This window comes from Mobula hypostoma, chromosome 13, assembly GCF_963921235.1.
Source record: "Mobula hypostoma chromosome 13, sMobHyp1.1, whole genome shotgun sequence".
NCBI classification, from domain to species: domain Eukaryota; kingdom Metazoa; phylum Chordata; class Chondrichthyes; order Myliobatiformes; family Myliobatidae; genus Mobula; species Mobula hypostoma.
This window is the reverse complement of record NC_086109.1, coordinates 13,548,475-13,567,779: the sequence shown is the minus strand read 5'-3', so window position 1 is coordinate 13,567,779 and position 19,305 is coordinate 13,548,475. Positions and strand designations below refer to the sequence as shown.

The window sequence follows — 19,305 nt, the reverse complement described above, 5'->3', positions numbered from 1 at the left end:
TGGACGCACTACGCTCCATCATCCAGGAGGCAGCTGTAACGACTTCCCATATCCCCTTTGGCAACATCCCAACTCACTTGCTGTTATCTTCTAAAAACTGGAAAAGAAAGTTACAGGGAATGGGTAAAGCCCATTTTATTCTCTTTTTGGCACACATACTCTGCTGACAATTATATCCACCCATCCTTGTCCACGAGAAGTTGGTCATCATCGAGTACAGTTGTCGCGTTTGCAGTGAAGTTCCTCCATGCCTTTGGGTGGGGAATTCCCAGAATTACAATGAAGGAAGGAAGGGCAATATATTTCTAGGTCATAATGGGTTGGGACATGGTTAAAAATTGGGAGGGAAGGTTTCATCACATGACCGTAATGTGTAGGAGCAAAATTAGGCCATCTAGCCCATCTATTCTGCTATTTGATCATAGCTGGTTTATTGACTGAAGTCTGGGTCCTCATTTAGTGTTGCTGGTGAGTCCTGGGTCAATACCAAAACCCGAAGGTTGACCAGAAGTCCAGATTGAAGCCCGAACATCGATCGAAAGTCCAGAAGGTGAGGCTCGTTGGGCGGAGCCGTGAAGCTGCGAATCTCTGATAATCCACTGGGGAAGCTGAAGGCGCAGTGTCTGCTGGCGGCTGAAGAAGATGGCCTGCCCTTGGCTTACAGGACCCTGTTTGAGTTTGGGTGCGTGGGTGGGTGGAAGGAACGGGCCTTGTTTTATTATGATTGTTGCTTGGTATGTTCTGATTTCTTGAGTATTGTTCTGCTGAACACGGTGGCCATGTTGGTGCCAGAATGTCTGTTGATACTTGAGGGCTGCCCCCAGCACACCCCTGGGTGTGTTGGTAGTTAACGACAAAATTTGTGTGAGAGAGTACATGTACGTGGTTGAGGGAAGGATGGCAAAGGCTGCTTTCATAGAGTTATGGAAGAGATTTGTCAGCAGCAGCTGGAGTGTCAGATAATAGAGATCTTGGGAAAAAAACAACACAAAATACTCTGCAGATGCTGGGGTCAAAGCAACACTCACAACACCCTGGAGGAACTCAGCAGTTCGGGCAGCATCTGTGGAAACGATCAGTCAACATTTCGGGCTGGAACCCTTCGTCAGGAGTGTAGAGGGAAGGGGCAGAGGCCCTATAAAGAAGGTGGGGGGAGGGTGGGAAGGAGAAGGCTGGTAGGTTCCAGGTGAAAAACCAGTAAGAGGAAAGATAAAGGGGTGGGGGAGGGGAGGCAGGGAGGTGATAGGCAGGAAAGGTGAAGAAAGAATAGGGGAAAACACAATGGGTAGTAGAAGGAGGCGGAACCATGAGGCAGCTGGGGGAGGGGGCAGAGTGAAATAGGGATAGGGGAAAGGAGGGGGAGGGAATTACCGGAAGTTGGAGAATTCAATGTTCATACCAAGGGGCTGGAGACTACCTAGACGGTATATGAGGTGTTCCTCCTGCAACCTGAGTTTAGCCTCATCATGGCAGTAGAGGAGGCCATGTGTGGACATATCTGAATGGGAATGTGAAGCAGAGTTGAAGTGGCTGGCTACTGGGAGATCCTGTCTGTTGTGGCGGATGGAGTGGAGGTGCTTGATGAAGTGGTCCCCCAATCTGCGTCGGGTTTCACCGATGTAGAGGAGGCCGCACTGGGAGCACTGGATGCAATAGATGACCCCAACAGACTCACAAGTGAAGTGTTGCCTCACCTGGATGGACTGTTTGGGACCCTGAATGGTGGCAAGAGAGGAGGTGTAGGGACAGGTGTAGCACTTGCGCTTACAGGGATAAGTGCCGGGTGGGAGATCCGTGGGGAGGGACGTGTGGATCAGGGAATCGCGGAGGGACCGATCCCTGTGGAAAGCGGAGAGGGATGGAGAGGGAAAGATGTGCTTAGTGGTGGGGTCCTGTTGAAGGTGGCGGAAGTTGCGGAGGATAATGTGCTGGATCTGGAGGCTGGTGGGGTGGTAGGTTAGGACAAGGGGAACTCTGTCCCTGTTGTGGTGGTGGGAGGATGGGGTGAGGGCCGAAGAGCGGGAAATGGAAGAGATGCGGGTGAGGGCATCATTGGTGACATCATTGATGAAAAAAAACATTGCGATGGAATGAAAAAAAATTCAATGGTTAAAATATAGCACTAAATAATGAATATTTACAAGAAATTGGCGGTGTGCTGTACATACTGTTTAATTTTCAGACAAAGGAACCCATAATTCAGAATCCAGCTTCTGCCAACTCTTTACACTGGCACATCATCCTGTTGTAATTTCCAATATAACACTGGAACATCGGCCTTCCAATGTTCAGCAAAAGAACATGGTAAGGAAGCACTTTAACATGGCTTTTTTCCAGAATGTAAGCACTATGAAAGTATTATAATAGTGATCTATTCTATAGTTGTTAAATTGTTTATTTACTTTACACCTTAGGAAACTAAAACACCTCAAAATTCCATAGAAGTTCCAAAGAAAATGGCCAAGAACTGGTTTGTCTCAGATCTTCAGGAATATTTTAGGAGTGATCTTTTATTTCTAGAAGGATGCTTACAGATTTCCGCTCTGCCAAATGACATAGTTCACTGTCACCCCTATCCTCTGCTGCTGAGACATCCAGGGTTGGACAGGTGTCTGGGGCATAAATTGTTCAAAGGAACATGATGCCTGCACCAATCACTTGTTGAAGAGTCTCAGTCTAGAACATCAGCTGTTTATTCCTCTCCATGGATGCTGACTGACCTGCTGCGTTCCTACAGCATTTTTTGTGTGTTAAGCTGAATTAAGCTACTCCTCTTCTGCCTGTATGCTGTCCATATCCTTCCATTTCCTGCATAATCGTTGGTATATCTAAAAGCCTCTTAAATGCTAATATTTCATCTGCTTCCACCACTACCCTTTTGAAGCCAGTTTCAGGCTCTGTTGCTCTCTGTGTACATAAACATGCCCCGCACATCTCCGTAAAGCTCTCCCTCTCTCATCCTGAATCCAATGTCCTCCAGTACTTGACATTTCTACCCTGGGAAAAAAGATTCTGACTGCCTACCCTGTATGTGCCTACTGGAGTACATCAGGTACCATCAACTGCCATCAGGAGTTCCACGTCCACCATCTGCCTTGTGTTTCACTCTATCAAACTCCAGTGGATATGAGCCCAGCCTTTCCTTACGAGACAACCTGCCCATTTCACAGTTCACCGGAAGAATATAAAATGTAGAAGTAGAATTAGGCCGTTTGGCCCATCGAGTTTGCTCCGCTATTCTATCATGGCAGATTTATTATCCCCCTCAGTCCCATTTTTCTTCCTTCTCCCTTTAACTTTTGACACCCTTACTAATCAAGAACCTATAAACAGACCCAATAGCTTGGTCTCCACAGCTGTCTGTGAAAATGAATTCCATGGATTCACTACCCTCTGGTTAAAGAAATTTCTCCTCATTTCTGTTTTTAAAGGAATGTACTTGTATTCTGAGGCTGTACCCCCTGGTCCTTGACTTCTATAGGAAACATCCTCTTCATTGTTCACTCTATCTAGGCCTTTCGATATTCGATAGGTTTAAATGACATCTCCTTTCATTCTTCTAAACTCCAATGAGTACAGGCCCAGAGCCATCAATTGCTCTTCATGTGTTAACCCTATCTTTCCTGGGTTCATTCTCGTGAAACTCCGCTGTTACCTTGCCAATGTCAGCACATCAGCTCTCTTACATAAGAGGCCCAAAACTGCTCACAATACCTTCAAGTGTGGTCTGACCAATGCCTTATGAAGCCTCAATATTACATTCTTGCTTTTATATTCCAGTTCACTTGAAATGAATTCTAACATTGCATTTGTCTTCCTTACTACAGACTCAATCCATGAGTTAACCTTTGGGGAATTCTGTACTAGGACTCCCAGGTCCCTTAGCAAATCCAGTCTCTGAATTCACTCCCCATTCAGAAAATTGTCTATGCCTTTATTCCTTCTACCAAAGTGCATTAATTTAGTCCAGTAAACCCTTCCTGGACTGCTTTGAAAGCATTAGCATCCTTCCTTAAATATGCAAACCAAAACTACATACTACTCTAGGTGTGGTCTCATTAGTACTCTGTATGACTGAGGCATAACCTCCTGCATTTCATTCCATTAGCAATAAGCGATTACACTCTGCCAGGCGTTTGAACTGCTTGCTTTACCTGAATCGGTACTAGTGTACTGGGAAATTGGGTATCCTGTTAGTTGGTAATGAGCAGGTGATGGAGAACTAGTGAAATGACAGTGAGATTACTTTGAGAGAGCTCAAAGGCAATACATTACCAAGGCTTACTCATTAACTACTGACTTAGTAAAGTGAGATTATTATCTCTAAGGCAGCTCTGGTATGTAGAATCAGTAATATCAGTTACTATCTATTTTATATACAACACCTATTTTTTAATATAAAAATAATTTCTTATCCAGTGTCCACCCTTTTACAAACACAATCCTGTTGTTCCAGCTACTTTCAACAGTAGACACTTTCTGTTCCTTTAGCCCAGAACAATAGGCGAAGGGTACAAAGATTCAGGCCAGGTTACCTAGTACAAAGAAAAGACCGCTTCATGCTTCCCAGTTACGGATATTGAATAATAAAGAAGTGCCTTTTGTATGTGGCAGGAGTCCCGCATTCGTTATTTGGCTTCACATCAGTTTGGGTAGAAACGTGGCGAGCTGTAGTCTGGAGCCAAAAACTCACAGGGAGCTCGGGCAACTAGTTTCGCTGGGAAAGTTCATGACATGATCCAGGTCCATCAATAAAATGGTAAGAAAGCAAACACAGTCTGCTTCACAGAAGCCAAAACCTCCCGAATTCCATCAAACCTGCAATAGAAAGGCTACATGTTAGCTCAGATAGGGAATAGAAAGTTCGCAGGGAATTAATGACCATTTATTTTAGCTGCTGCTTTCTGATTTCTACTTTATTAGGTGATTAAATGCAGCCGATATTCAGATTAACTGTGATTTTAGTTGAATAGCAGAGCAAGCTTGTGCAGTGTTCCTGCCTGTTTATGAATTGTAATGCATAAAGGTCTCCATGGTTATGAAAGCCAATAGAGCTGATCCACCCACATAAATAGGTCTGCAGAAACCAACATGAAGGAATAAACGATAAAACACGAAGGAATAGAACTATGCTTGTGGTCTTGCATGACTCTGTGGTAGCTGCTTCAATGGAACTCAATTCTGGAAGCATGCCAGAAAACGCAGTCAATAATATAAATTGTGTGATGCACACAGAATTAGGGCCAAGCTTCCAAGTTTGTAGCTGATGAGTTCATTTGGGTCCCAGGATATTTGTGGGGAGCAGGACAATGCGGACTGAGCTTGTGTTGTCAAATGCTGGAGGAACTCAACAAGCCAGGGAGCACCTATGGAAAAGAGTAAATAGTCGACGTTTCGGACTGCAATCATGATGAAGGGTCTCGGCCCGAAACGTTGACTGTTTGCTCTTTTCCACAGATGCTGCCTGGCCTGCTGAGTTCCTCTGGCATTTTGTGTATATTACTTTGATTTCCAGCATCTGCAGATTTTCTTTTGTTTGTGATTGTCTTTTAGTGATCTATTCTGTGTAAGCAGGCAGATGCTAGACTCATTTAGAAGCACTTCAGATTAAAACCTTTCTAATGCTCTCAACCAGCAGACTATAGATATTTTTTAGGCTTTACGGAATGATATCAATTCACCAAGAACTTCTATTTTTACATGTTATTCTTGAAAGCCTTTGACCTTTTTTCTTTCTATCTATCTACATCACAGAGTAGGCCCTTTCCAGCCCGTTGAGTACACTGCCCTGGCAGCCTCCAACAAGCCTGATTCACTCTGACCTAATCATGGGACATTTTACAGTGACCAATTAACCTACCTAGTACACCTTTGGATTGTGGAAAGAAACCGGAAAAAACACGCACGTTCCACGGGGAACACACGTAAAAAATGCTGGTGGAATGCAGCAGGCCAGGCGGCATCTCTAGGAAGAGGTGCAGTCGATGTTTCGGGCCGAGACCCTTCGTCAGGACTGACTGAAAGAAGAGATAGTAAGAGATTTGAAAGTGGGAGGGGGAGGGGGAGATCTGAAATGATAGGAGAAGACAGGAGGGGGAGGGATGGAGCCAAGAGCTGGAAAGTTAATTGGCAAAAGTGATACGAGGCTGGAAAAGCGAGAGGATCATGGGACGGGAGAAAGAATGGGGGAGAGGCCCCAGACAGTCCTTCCAGGTGAGGCGATACTTCATCTGTGAGTCGGCTGGGGTGATATACTGCGTCCGGCGCTCCCGATGCTGCCTTCTATATATTGGCGAGACCCGACGCAGGCTGGGAGACTGTTTCGCTGAACACTTACGCTCTGTCTGCCAGAGAAAGCAGGATCTCCCAGTGGCCACACATTCTAATTCCACATCCCAGTCCCATTCTGATATGTCTATCCAAGGCCTCCTCTACTGTCAAGATGAAGCCCCACTCAGGTTGGAGGAACAACACCTTATATTCTGTCTGGGTAGCCTCCAACCTGATGGCATAAACATTGACTTCTCTAACTTCCGTTAATGCCCCACCTCACCTTCGTACCCCATCCCTTATCTATCTATCTATCAATTTATTTACTTATTATTTTCTCTCTCTCCTTTTTCTCCATCTATCCTTCTCACTATAACTCCTTGCCCATCCTCTGGGCTCCCCCTTTCGTTCTCCCCAGGCCTCCCGTCCCATGATCCTCTCCCTTCTCCAGCCTCATATCCCTTTTGCCAATCAACTTTCCAGCTCTTAGCTCCATCCCCCCCCCCTCCTGTCTTCTCCTATCACTTCGGATCTCCCACTTTCAAATCTCTTACTATCTCTTCTTTCAGTTAGTCCTGATGAAGGGTCTCAGCCCGAAACGTCGACTGTACCTCTTCCTAGAAATGCTGCCTGGCCTGCTGCGTTCACCAGCACTTTTTATGTGTGTTGCTTGAATTTCCAGCATCTGCAGATTTCCTCGTGTCTGTGTTCCACAGGGAGGACGTACAGAGACTCCTTACAGAACAGTCCCAGAATTGAACTCTGAACTCTGGTACCCTCGAGCTGTAATAGTGCCATGCTAACCGCCACGCTTCCACAGAAATGCACATCAAATTCTCTGCATTCTATGGTGTCCAGCAATAGAATTCACTGATTGGATGGTGGATGGATGGGCAGAGGCTAACGTTCAAAACTGATTTTAAACACCAGAGATTCTGCGGATGCTGGAAATCTTTAGCAGCGCACACAAAATACTGGAGGAGCACGGCTGGTCAGGCAGCATCTATGGAAATGAATAAACAGTCGATGTTTCATATCTAAAGAGACTGCCTGACCTGCTGAGATCCTCCAGTGTTGTGTGTGTTACTGCTTGCCTAGAGTATTCACTATAAGGAGTGGTTTGACAATTTTGGACCATTTTCTCTGTTGCGTTGAAGATTTCAGGGGAGTCCTCATGGATATTGGATATCGTGGACCTCCTGGGTAATGACAGGGTAGATAGTCAGAGTCTTTTTCAAAGGGTGGAAATGTCAAATGCTGGAGCACAGACCATTAAGGTAAGTTGGAGGAAATACACAGGAAATTTTTTTTTTGCATGGAAAGAGTTGGATGTCTGGAATGACTGCAAGATGTGATGGTGGAAGCAGATATGATAGTGTAGCCTTTAAGGCATTCAGTAGGCCACTAGAATATGCAGGGAATGAAGATCATGTGCAGTCAGTTAGGTTTAGTTTTGAACATTAATTTTTCTAATTTCCAGATGAACATAATTTCTCTAAGTTACAGTAATTTCTCCTACCCCCTACTCCTCTCTTTCTACATTCCCTATTCCGGCTCCCTTTCTCTTTTCCTCAACTCCCTCTGGTGCTCCACGGTCCTCTGCCCTCTCCTATTAGTTTGCTTCTTCTTCAGCTCTTTACCCCTTCCACTAATCCTCTCCCAGCTTCCTACTTCCACTTTCACCTCACCTGACTTGACCCATCACCTGCCAAACTGTACTCCTTCCTCTCCCTGCCACCCTCTTATTTCACTTCAGTCCCCTTCCTACCCAGTCCTGCTGAAGGGCCGTGGCCCGAAAAATCGACTGCCTGACCTACAGAGTTCCTCCAGCCACTGTGAATGTTTCGCTCATTGTTTCCAGCATTTGCAGAATCTCTTGTGTTTAACTGTGCTTTATTTTGGCTCCGTGGTTAGCACAGACATCGTGGGTAGTTTTTTCTCACGGTAATTCTTCTTGCCATGTCAGATACATGACAAGGAATTTGTCCACACAGGTCTTACTAACTGCAACATGATAATACTAAGGTGCAGTCCGAGGTATAAATACTGGCCTGGATACCAGGTATCTGTTCTGTAAAGCAGAAGTTTGGGATATTTTACCCGTGGGCAGATGGGACCTCAGTGTAATGTGACATTTGAAACCATTCTCAAGTATGACTTCCTGTACAGTTACTGATATCATCAGTTCAACGACTTTAGTGGGGTGAATTGCATTTCCAATCAGCTGCAGTGATTTTCAGATCCACGTGCGTAAAACTTTTTAAACACTTACCACTCTTCTACTCCTTTAAAGATCGTTAAAGGTGTCTTCTGCACAGCTATTGCTGTAAAGAGAAAAGTAGTAAAGATTGGCAGTCTGAAGAGAAGGGTGAAACACTGCCTAATTCCAACCAATAACACATCCTGAACTCTTCATTTTATGTTCAGTGTGTCCATTAGCAGCTATACCCACCAGTGGGTTAGAGATGGGAAGAGCAGATGACCAGGCTCTTAGCAACTAATTGTCCAGTACTGTTAAGAATGTCAATTTATCCACAGACACAATGAGGGATTTTTGGGAGTGGTGGGTGCCACAGGGGCTCGAGTGCACTCTGGTTTACAATGACTATGTAGTTTGAAACTGTACCCGGGGTGTAGCTCAAAGTACTGTAATATTGCATTAGTGAGAGCCTGTAATCAATGATTTTATGCAAATTCTCCCATAAAAATTTTTAAGCATTTTCCAATACAGGGAAGTTAGTTACAGAAATTTTGGATCAGGCATAGCAGTTACTTCATTCAAAAGACTATCAGTCTTTAAAACATAATTGTTTACAAATAATCTTGCAGTAATCAGACAGATTAAGAACACAGTTACCAGTTCACAGTGGGAGGCTACTTAACAGATTTGCTCTGGAAACTGACAAGGCAAATTTCTTCAGCTGACACTTGTAAAATACTACTTCAAACAATGCAGCATCCACTGATACTTTAATGCCACCATTCTAACCATAAGATATGGGGCATTCTGATTTAGCAACACTGAAACATCAGGGAAGATGATAAATAAATTATTAATACATGCCAAGAAAAGTATTCCCCTTGCTTCTGCAGCTACTGATTGACCCACTATGCTCATACACCATTTTTTTTTGCTTCAGATTCAGCATCTGCAGCTTCTCCGTCTCTAATTAATAAACATTCATGACCATCAGTCCTCATTGGCAGAGGGAAAATAGGGGTTTGGACAATTCTCAGGAACTGAACCCCGGGACTCTGGGACTGCCTGCATTTTGAGAAAATGAGAGTGAAAAATAGAGTAAAATCCTACCTAGTATATAGTGCAGAATTTTGAAAGGACCATGTCTGATAGCTCCTCCTCTGCGTCTGGAAGGTAATATTTAGATGACATTAATATTCATAATGATGCATTTTTCTCTTTAGATTTTCATTATTATTCCAGTGGGATGACTTGCGCATGACATACTGCCATTATTGTGTAAGAGTTGGAAACCAAACTTGTCCAGGTAAGTCTGTCAACCATTACAGAAAAATCAAGCTCCTCTACCATCAAAATGTCTATGACTGGGTATCTAATCTACAAACTTACTGCTGTGTGGGAAAAGTACTAGTAGTCAGAATTTTTTCTTTGGTTGCTAGCATTAAATGGTGCTGTAGTATGACTGCCCATTGACTTCGTAGAGTCATGGAGCAATAGAGCTGATATTCAGGCCCTTCGGCCCAATGAGTCCATGCTGACCACAGGGCGCACCCGGCTTGTCCCAAATTCCTGTGTTCAGATCATATCTCTCAAAGTCCTGCCCTTCCATGTACCTATCCAAGTGATTCTTAAATGACACTATTGTATCGGCCTCAACCACTTTCTCTAGCAGCTTGTTCCATATACTCGCCATCCTCTGTGTCTTTCCCCGCTCATCCTAAACCAATGCCCTCCTAGTTTTAGACTCCTCTAGCCTGATGAAAAGACTATTACCATCCACCTTACCTATGTCTCTCATAATTTAAGACATTCCTGTAAGGTTGCTCCTCATTCTCCTGTGTTCCAGGGAACTAAAGACCTAGAATGGCCAATATCTCCACATAACTCAAGCCCTCAAGCCTAGGCAACATTCTCAAAAATCTTTTCTGCACTTTCCAGTTTAACCAATTCTTTCCTATAACAGGGTGATCATAATTGTGCGTACTGTAGTATTCCAAGTGTGGCCTCACCAATGACTTGTACAACTGCAACATAATGTCTCACCTCATACTGTATACTCAATGCCTTGATGAAGGGCTCAATGCTAAGCACCTTTTTCACCACCCTATCCACCTGTGAGGCTGGCTGGTGGCGCAGTGACATCAGCGCCGGACTCCGGAGCGAAGGTTCCTGAGTTCGAACCCAGCCAGGCCGCTCCCCGGCACGCTTTCCATCCGTGCCGGGTTGAGTGTCGAGCTCGCAACTCGGCCTCGTAAAAAAAAAAACTGCGCTGTAAGAAGGACGTGGGGGACCACTCACAGAATCTTTTCTCCAAGAAAAACACTTGAAAAAAAAAGTGGTCGCCAAGGCTCTGGCAGAGTATGGCACACAACAAAAACATCCACCTGTGATGCTGCTTTCAACAAACTATGAACTTGCATTCACAGGTCCCTCTGTTCCAATACATACCCTAGTGCCCCATTAATAGAATAAGTCCTACATTGCTTCCACCTTCCACTATACATCACCTCACACATATCTGCATTTATTTCCATCTGCCACTCCTCAGACCACTTTCCTAACTGAATAAGATCTCGTAATCTACAATAACTTCATAATCAATAGCACCTTCCAATTTTATGTCATCCATAAGCTTACTGATCAAGCTCTGTAAATTCACAGCCAAATTATTTATATAAATATAAGTAACAAGGGCCTCAACACCGGACACTTTGTTACACTACTTGTCACTGGGCTCTTATCAAAGAAACAGCCTTCAACCTGACGAAGGGTCTCGGCCTGAAACGTCGACTGCACCTCTTCCTACAGATGCTGCCTGGCCTGCTGCGTTCACCAGCAACTTTTATGTGTGTTGCTTGAATTTCCAGCATCTGCAGAATTCCTGTTGTTAGCTTTCAACCTCCACACTTTGCTTCTTTTCTCTGAGTCAATTCTGAATCTACCTAACTAGCTCTCTTTGGATTCCATGGCACCTAACCTACCAAACCAGCCCACCATGCAGGACTGCACTCAAGGCTTTGCGGAAGTCCAAGTAGATAACACCCGCTACCTTACCCTCATCTACCTTCATCAGAAAGAACAGATGGAATGTGATTTGCGTTGTTACACTTGTCAGTAAGGAACAATTAATTGACTTTCTTCCACTTTCCTCTTGGAACATATATATATAACACAGGTTCTTGTAAATCTCTGGTTCACCAGTGAGCCATCACATGCATTGAGAATGAATCCGAAGGTTGATTGTCCTAATTAACATAATGTATGGCTGATTATAACAATATAAAGAACTCCATACTTATTAAATAAAAAACAGAGAGGATTAGAACATATAACAGTACAGTACAGCACAGGTCCATTGGCCTACAAGGTTGTGCCAACGTTTTACCCTACTCCAAGATCAATTTAATCCTTCCCTTCCATATAATCCTCCATTTTTCTATTATTGTTGTGCCCTGGTCTTAGGGTCCCTTCAATATCACTGAAGTATCTATGTCTACCACCACCACTGGCAGTGCACTACATGCACTTGTCACTCTGTGTCTGAAAAAAGCTACCTCTGACCTCCCCCTTAAACATTTCTCCACTTACATTCAAAGGATGTTCTTTGGTATTAACCATGCCTCTCTGGGCAAAATTAAACTCTGGCCGTCTTCTCTGTTTATGCCTCTCATAATCTTATACACCTCTATCTAGTCACCTTTCATTCTCCTCCTCTCCAAAGAGAAAAGCCCTGGCTTGCTCAACCTTTCCTCATAAGACACACTCTCTAATCCAGGCACCATCCTGGGATTTTTTCTCTGCACCTTCTATAGGCGGATTAGGAGGGATGACATCTGACGCAGACTCGGGTACAGAGATGGGAGTTTTGAGGATTTGCTCGATTGAGAGGGGATGCCGTTGTCTCTCATTTTGCAGCAAATTGCCTCTGAACTGACCCAGTTCAACAGAGGAATAGGTAACTACCTGGAATCACAAGCAAGAGAAAATCTGCAGATGCTGGAAACCAAAAAACCGCACAAACAAAATGTTGGAGGAACTCAGCATGCCGGGTAGTATCTATGAAAAAGAGTAAACAGTCCATGTTTTGGGCTGAGGCCCTTCTACAGGACTGGAAAAAAAAGATGAGGTCTGGAATGTTAGGAAAGTGTCTCAAATATTGGGCAATTCTTCAGATACCGTCAGGTGAAAATGTATCTTTAACCTCTGTAAATAATTATTCATTTACAACCTAGCAAGTTGTAACAGGCTGTACTGTGTGTTTGTCTGGGAAATTCTGCAATATTGCATCACTTGGCAATGAACTGATATCCTAAACTGCCTTTACTTACCACTCCACCCAAAACACTAACAAAAAAAAAGAGGCAGCAGGTGACAAATAGCATTTTCCATGACATAACCTCCAAATTTTGTATGTGGTTTCTCAAGAGGTTCAACAACTTTGGAGCTGGGCTGGATTCCTTCAGAATTTGACAACAGTTCAGTGCCGGTAATGTTCCTGCCTCAGGTTTAGAAGGCTTCAGGGTCAAATTCCATCCCAGATGTTGCTGGGACTTGAATCTATAGGGAAAGGTTGAATAGGTTAGGACTTTATTAAATGGATACAACAGGGTCTTTTAACAGCCTTTTGGATAGGTACATGGAGTTTAGAAAAACAGAGGACTATGCACTAGGGAAATTAGCTTGTAGGTTACATGGTTGGCACAACATTGTAGGCCAAAGGGCCTGTAATGTGCTGTAAATTTCCATGTTCTGTTTTTACTACCTGAAGAGTGGTAGATTAAGGAGTGATCTTCTAGAGGTATACAAAATTATGAGAGGTATAGATATAGTAAATACATCCAGGCTTTTTCCCCTCAGGTTGGGTGAGACTAGAACTAGAAGTTACAGGTCTAGGGTGAAAGGTGAAAAGTTTAAGGGGAACATGAGGGGAAATTTCTTCAGTCAGAGGGCTGTGAAAGTGTGGAACGAGCTGCCAGCACAAGTGGTGCATGTAAGCTTGATTTTAATGCTGAAGAGAAGTGTGGTAGGGGTATGGATGGATATGGCACGGGTGCAGGTCGATGGGAGTAGAGAGTTTAACTTGCTCGGCGAGGACTAGATGGGCCGAAGGGCCTTTTCTGTGCTGTATTTTTCTATGACTCTATTAAAGGGAAACCTGAGGGGAACCTTTTTCACTCAGAGGGTGATATGAGTGTGGAACAAGCTGCCAGTGTAAGTGATGGATACAGGCTCATACGCAACACTTAAGAGAAGTTCACATAGGTACATGGATGAGAATGGTATGAAGGGTTGTGGTCCGAGTGCAGTTAGATGGGACTAGGCAGGTAAGTTTTCTACATGAAGTGGCGTGTGTGGAGGTGGTGAAAGAGGAGCATTTAAGAATCTCTTAAATAGGCACATAATGAAAGAAAAACAGATGGCTGTTTAGGAGGGAAGGGGTAGAATGATCTTAGAGTAGGTTTTAAGGTGCTGGGAGAAAAATACATTGGGGGGATTTCTGAAGTAAGTTGTTTTTTAATTCAGAGAGTAGCGGGTGTATGGAATGACCTGCCACGAGGTGATGGTAGAGGTAGGTACACCACCTTACTATATATTTTCTCTTGTTTTGCTTTCTTTATGCACTAATTTAATTTACTCTTTATATTCCACATACATTTTTTATATTATAACTTATAGTTTTTTATTATTTATTGCATTGTACTGTTGTCACAAAACAACAAATACCATGACATATGCCAGCGATATGAAGCCTGATTCCGAGGTACATTGAAGAGATTTAAGAAACTTTTAGATAGGCTCTTGAGTAATACAAAGATGGAGGGCCCCGTAGGAGGGAAGGGTTAGATTGATCTTAGAGTCGGTTATATGTTCGGCACAACATTGTGGGCTGAAGGGCCTGTATATTCTGTACAGTTCTCTGTTCTATTTCCATCACAATACTGGGCACCTTTGGTAAAGAGCTCATTAGACTTTGGAGTGGCAGGGTAACATAGTGGTTAGCACATCATTATTACAGTACCGGTGACCCAAGTTCATTCCGCTGACGTCTGTAAGGAGTTTGTGCTTTCTCTTTGTTACCTATACTTTCCTGCAATCATCTTAAAATTATGCCCCCTGGTATTAGACATTTCCACCTGGAGGATAAAGATGTCTGTTTGTCCAAACTATTTATGCCTCTTGTCTTCTTGTACACCTCTATCAAGTCGCCTCTCCTTCTTCACACCAAAGAGAAAAACTCTAGCTGGCTCGACCTTTCCTCATAAGACACGTTCTCACCATCTGTATAAATCTCCTCAGCAACCCCTCCTAAGGCTTCCACACCCTTCCTGTAATGAGGAGACCAGAAATGAACACAATATTCCAAGTGTGGTCTAATCAGGTCTTTATATAGGGAATGTTATCGCAAGGTGTTTGAATTGAATTCCCTAACTAAAGAAGGCTAAGACACCATGTGCCTTAATGACCCTATCAACCTGTGCTGGAACTTTGAGGGACCTATGGACATGTACCCGATGATCGCTCTGTTCTTCCATGTTGCTAAGAAAAGCTCTGATTCACGTCCATTCACTTCCTGAGAGGCAAAACATGGAGACAATATCAGCACAGATGGAGTCATGACAGCAGTGCTGGATTCCATTTTGATCACCTTGTTTTAGGTGGGAATATGAAGATTCTGGAGAATGTGCAAAAAAAAAAGGATTCACAAAATGGTTCCAGGCAGTTGGGTTTCAGTGGCAAGGCTTTCTGGAGATGAGGAGCTTTCCTCATTGAGCGAAGAATACTGAGGGAAGATTTATGGTGAATTATTACTGGTTGAGATAGACAAGTAGCGGAAAGTGCATGAGACAAGGATGGGGGATTTAGGGGTGTTGGAGTTGGAACAGCTTTCAACAATTGACCAAATGCTACGGGGGAGGTGATGGTCAAGAATTCACTGTCTGCAGAGAAGGTGTGAACCATGAGTCCATTGGAGGCTGAAGGCTGGAGGTGGTTTGTCCTGGGGTTAGAGGACTGTCTGTGAGTAGGTGGCAAGTGGCTTGTTTTGCTGTTGTTGCTTTATTGATGTTGTTCTGTTCCTGTTGTTGTTGCTTGTGTCATTCTGATGAACCTTGCGGGTATGCTAGGTTGGCGCCAGAATTGTCTGGCGACTCCTTGGGTTATGTTGCCTCTGTTATTTTGTTATACATGAGATGAATGAATCTGAATAAATCAGTGAACTATCTATGCACTCAAGATAGAATGACCTACATGGATAAGAATAGGCTGTAGTTGCCAGGCAGATTGGGAGTGGTTTCATTGGCACATGAATGAACTGCTTCCCTGTTTATTAATTCTCTTATTCTACACTTAGAAGATCAGGAAAGGAGGACTGAATGAGACAAATTACTTACCCTTATTTTCTTGAATGTGTAGAAGAACACGATAACCAAGATAATCACTGCCAATGGAACAGCGGTTATAACCAATATAGTCGTGTTGTTCTTGCTGTTCTTTGCATCTAACTTGAACACAACTTTTCCTGCTTTGGCATCGGCTACACTTGCAGTCTGTGAGTAGAGAACAGTAGGGTGGGACAGAGGCTGTCTTTTAGATCTAGGTCCACCCCAACTGGTTTCTGTGCGTGACAAGTTGACATCATGATGAGTTGGCTCGGCTGTTGACGCTTCCTCGGTGGTGCTAGGTCGCTGATGATTGACTTCTGTCACCAAGCTGTCTGGAGTGGTTGTGCCTTCTCTGCTGGTGCTAAGCTCATTGTTCATTGCAGTCTGTGTGGTAGGCATCATGGAAGTGGAGGTCTGTGGTGGTGGGCTCGTAGTAGACAAATACTGAGAGCATAAGCTTGTGAAGAAATTGTTGGAGGGCAATCCGTTGTAAAGATTAAGCACACAAGAATTCAAATCAATGGAAGTGCTGTGATCTGCAGAAAGAATCAAACATGTCAGGTTTTTGGAAGGCTATACTGTATTCCAAATATCCCAGACATTGCTGCTCATACACAGACTCTGTGATATCTTCTTCATAACACAGGACCCAAGTAACACCACTGTAATAAAGTACAGACCATGGATCAATGTCAATGCATTTCAACCAATGTCAATAAAAGAGGGCGATTCCTTGGCAGTTGAAAAAAAATACCGATTAACAGTAGAAGGAGAATGGTTGTCCAGAGAGGATAGAGACAGCTGCAATGATTGGATGGATAGTAGAGAAAGCTGCAATGATTGGATGGGTAGTAGAGAAAGCTGCAATGATTGGCTAGGTAGTAGAGAAAGCTGTAATGATTGGATGGGTAGTAGAGAAAGCTGTAACGATTGGATAGGTTGAAGGAGAAACTGCAATGATTGGATAGGTTGAAAGGAAAACTGCAACAATTGGGTAGATCAAAGAGGAAGCCGCAATGACTGGATGGATTGAACAGGAGGCTGTACTCAGGACCATGCGGTGCAGCCAACCGCCGTAAAACAAGATACAGACAGACAGACCATGTGGTGCCAAAGAAGCAAACGCTGGAAGAAGTCATAACAGTTTTATGTGATTTGAGAATGCCCTTGGCAGGAATAACTTATTTTCCTAGTAAGCTGTAGCACTTTGGAAGGAAGTCGTAAAGCATTGGTATGTAGACTTTGAATAAAATATCTAATAGCCAGAAGGCAGTATCAATCTTTCAAATAAATGCACACATCTAGAGTTTCGCAAAAACAAATTCTCATGGCCCAAAAGCTGAAAAGTGAAAGGATATACAGTATGTAATGTTCTTGGTGCAAGGAGAAGATAACCTATTAGGACCAAGACGTGTTATTTTAAAGAGTTAGCAGTAGGATGAAGGATATTTTTTCTGGTGTGTAAAATTCAACTAAATCCCACTTACTTCTCAGGAGGCTGAGAATGTTTGAGTCTTGAACTTTGGAATCACTTTGCTCTGTTAACTTTTCATATAGAAGAAGGATAGTCTTAGCATATTCAAAGAGGTTATTTGTACACCCTGTCACAATCCTTGGTGTTGGAGTCAAACACGATTCAGGACACTGTGGAGAGCAATTAAAAGAAAACACTTATTTTTCACAATTAAACATTTACTGTTATATTTTTAGTTGGCAAACGTGAAAATGATCTCAATCAACCAATAAATGCCAACCTTCTGGAAAACAAAATGGAATTGGAATGTTTGCTTAGAATTTTCCCCAATCCCAATCATAAGCATCAACATTTTCAAAAAAAAAATTCAGTAAGTTCATATTTAAGGGCAGAATACTGGAGTGGGGTGGGGGGGGGGGGAGAAAAAAAACATCTCAAACATCTCTGGTGAGTTGTTCTTTTACTTTTGGTCTTCAGGTCCTCCTTTCCATAAACGTGGAGGTGTCCTGTCATGTTCCTCAGATGTCCCACCTACATAGTTCCTTTGGTTAACATTCCACCATCATTTTCTCTGGCAATATTTTTTTGGTGACTTGGGAATAGCCCGTAGGTTCCCGGCCTCTGTTTGACCAGTCAATCAGATCCTAGATAATCTGTACCTCATCCCCAACTATTCATTGTTGATTGACAGCCTCTAACATCCTCAAACATGAGAAAATCTGTCAGTCGATTGCGTGGTGCCGAAGGAGCAAAACAGGGAAGAAGCCTCAACAGTTTTATGTGACTGATAACTACACATGTAAGTTTTTTGCGGGGTGAGGTATATCCAGATATTCACTGGCCAAAAAAAAGAACATTATATTTGTCAGTTAGAGCATTGCTCAAGCAAACCTGTGATGTTTTAGAGTAGCACAAGTGATATAGCTAGAAAAGCCACTGCCTCACAGTTCCAGTGTCCTGGGTTTTATCCTGGCCTTTTGTGTCATCTGTGTGGAGTTTTCATGTTCTCCCTGTGAACTGCATGGGTTTCCTTTGGTTCCTCTGGTTTCCTTCCTTACTGCAAAGATGTTCAAGCTGGTAGGTTAATTGGCCTCTCTAAGCGGCTTAGTGAGTCGAAGAGTGTGAGGAGGATGAAAATTGGGATTAATGTAGGAATAGGGTAAGTGGGTGTTTGATGATTGGCATGGACTGATGGGCTGAATGGCCTGTACAAAATGTAGTGGGTTCAGCCCAGTATATCACAGGTAAGGCCCTCCCAACCACTGAGCACATCTACACGAAACCCTGTCGTAGGACAGCAGCACCCATCATCAGTGATCCCCAACACCCAGGTCATGCTCTCTTCTCGCTGCTGTCATGAGGGAGAAGGGGCAAGAGCCCAGGAGTCCAAGAGCAGTTACTACCCCACAACCATCAGGCTCTTGAACAAAGGGGTTAACTACACTCACTTGCCCCTCCATTGAGATGTTCTCACAGCCAATGCTCTCATTTTAGGATTCTTTATCTTGTTATTTCAGTTTCTCATTATTTATTGCTATTTATTTATATTTGCATTTACACAGTTTGTTGCCTCCTGTGCTCTCGTTCACCTTTCATTGATCCTGTAGTAAGTACTATTCTATAGATTTGCTGAGTACATGCACAGGTGCTGATGAAGTCAGTAATGGCTGTGGCATATTCACTCAGATAAAGGGATGAATCCCTGGATATGGTCTAGTTCACTAATTCAAAGCAGGCCTATAAACACTCCTCCAGCTCTCTCGACCATGCCTACTGTTCTCATTACTGGTGTTCCAGTCTTGCCTATACGCTAACAGTAGAGGGACAGGCAGTGATCGGACCTGCCGAAGTGCGGGCATGGGATGGCACAGTTAGCATTCCTGATGGTGCTGTAACAGTGACTGCGTACGCTGGATCCTCTCATTCTACAGATGACATGTCGGTGGTAGTTTGTCAGAGTCTTCTTCACCCTTTTGTGC

The 19,305-nt window shown here is 43.5% G+C and overlaps 1 protein-coding gene across 4 annotated transcripts in view; it reads right to left on the bottom strand.

Moving 5' to 3' along the window:
* Window positions 1-2,153: 2,153 nt before the first annotated feature.
* Window positions 2,154-19,305, bottom strand: part of LOC134355441 (uncharacterized) — a 94,701-nt gene continuing 77,549 nt past the window's right edge. For all 4 annotated transcript variants that reach the window (XM_063065308.1, XM_063065311.1, XM_063065312.1 and 1 more), the window contains 5 exons: window positions 17,340-17,496; window positions 15,862-16,388; window positions 9,581-9,636; window positions 8,543-8,594; window positions 2,154-4,818 (listed from right to left, as the gene is read on the bottom strand). In XM_063065308.1, coding sequence (XP_062921378.1) covers window positions 8,558-8,594; window positions 9,581-9,636; window positions 15,862-16,388; window positions 17,340-17,496 — 777 coding nt within the window. In that variant the 3' untranslated portion in view covers window positions 2,154-4,818; window positions 8,543-8,557. The remainder of the gene's footprint in view (window positions 4,819-8,542; window positions 8,595-9,580; window positions 9,637-15,861; window positions 16,389-17,339; window positions 17,497-19,305) is intronic.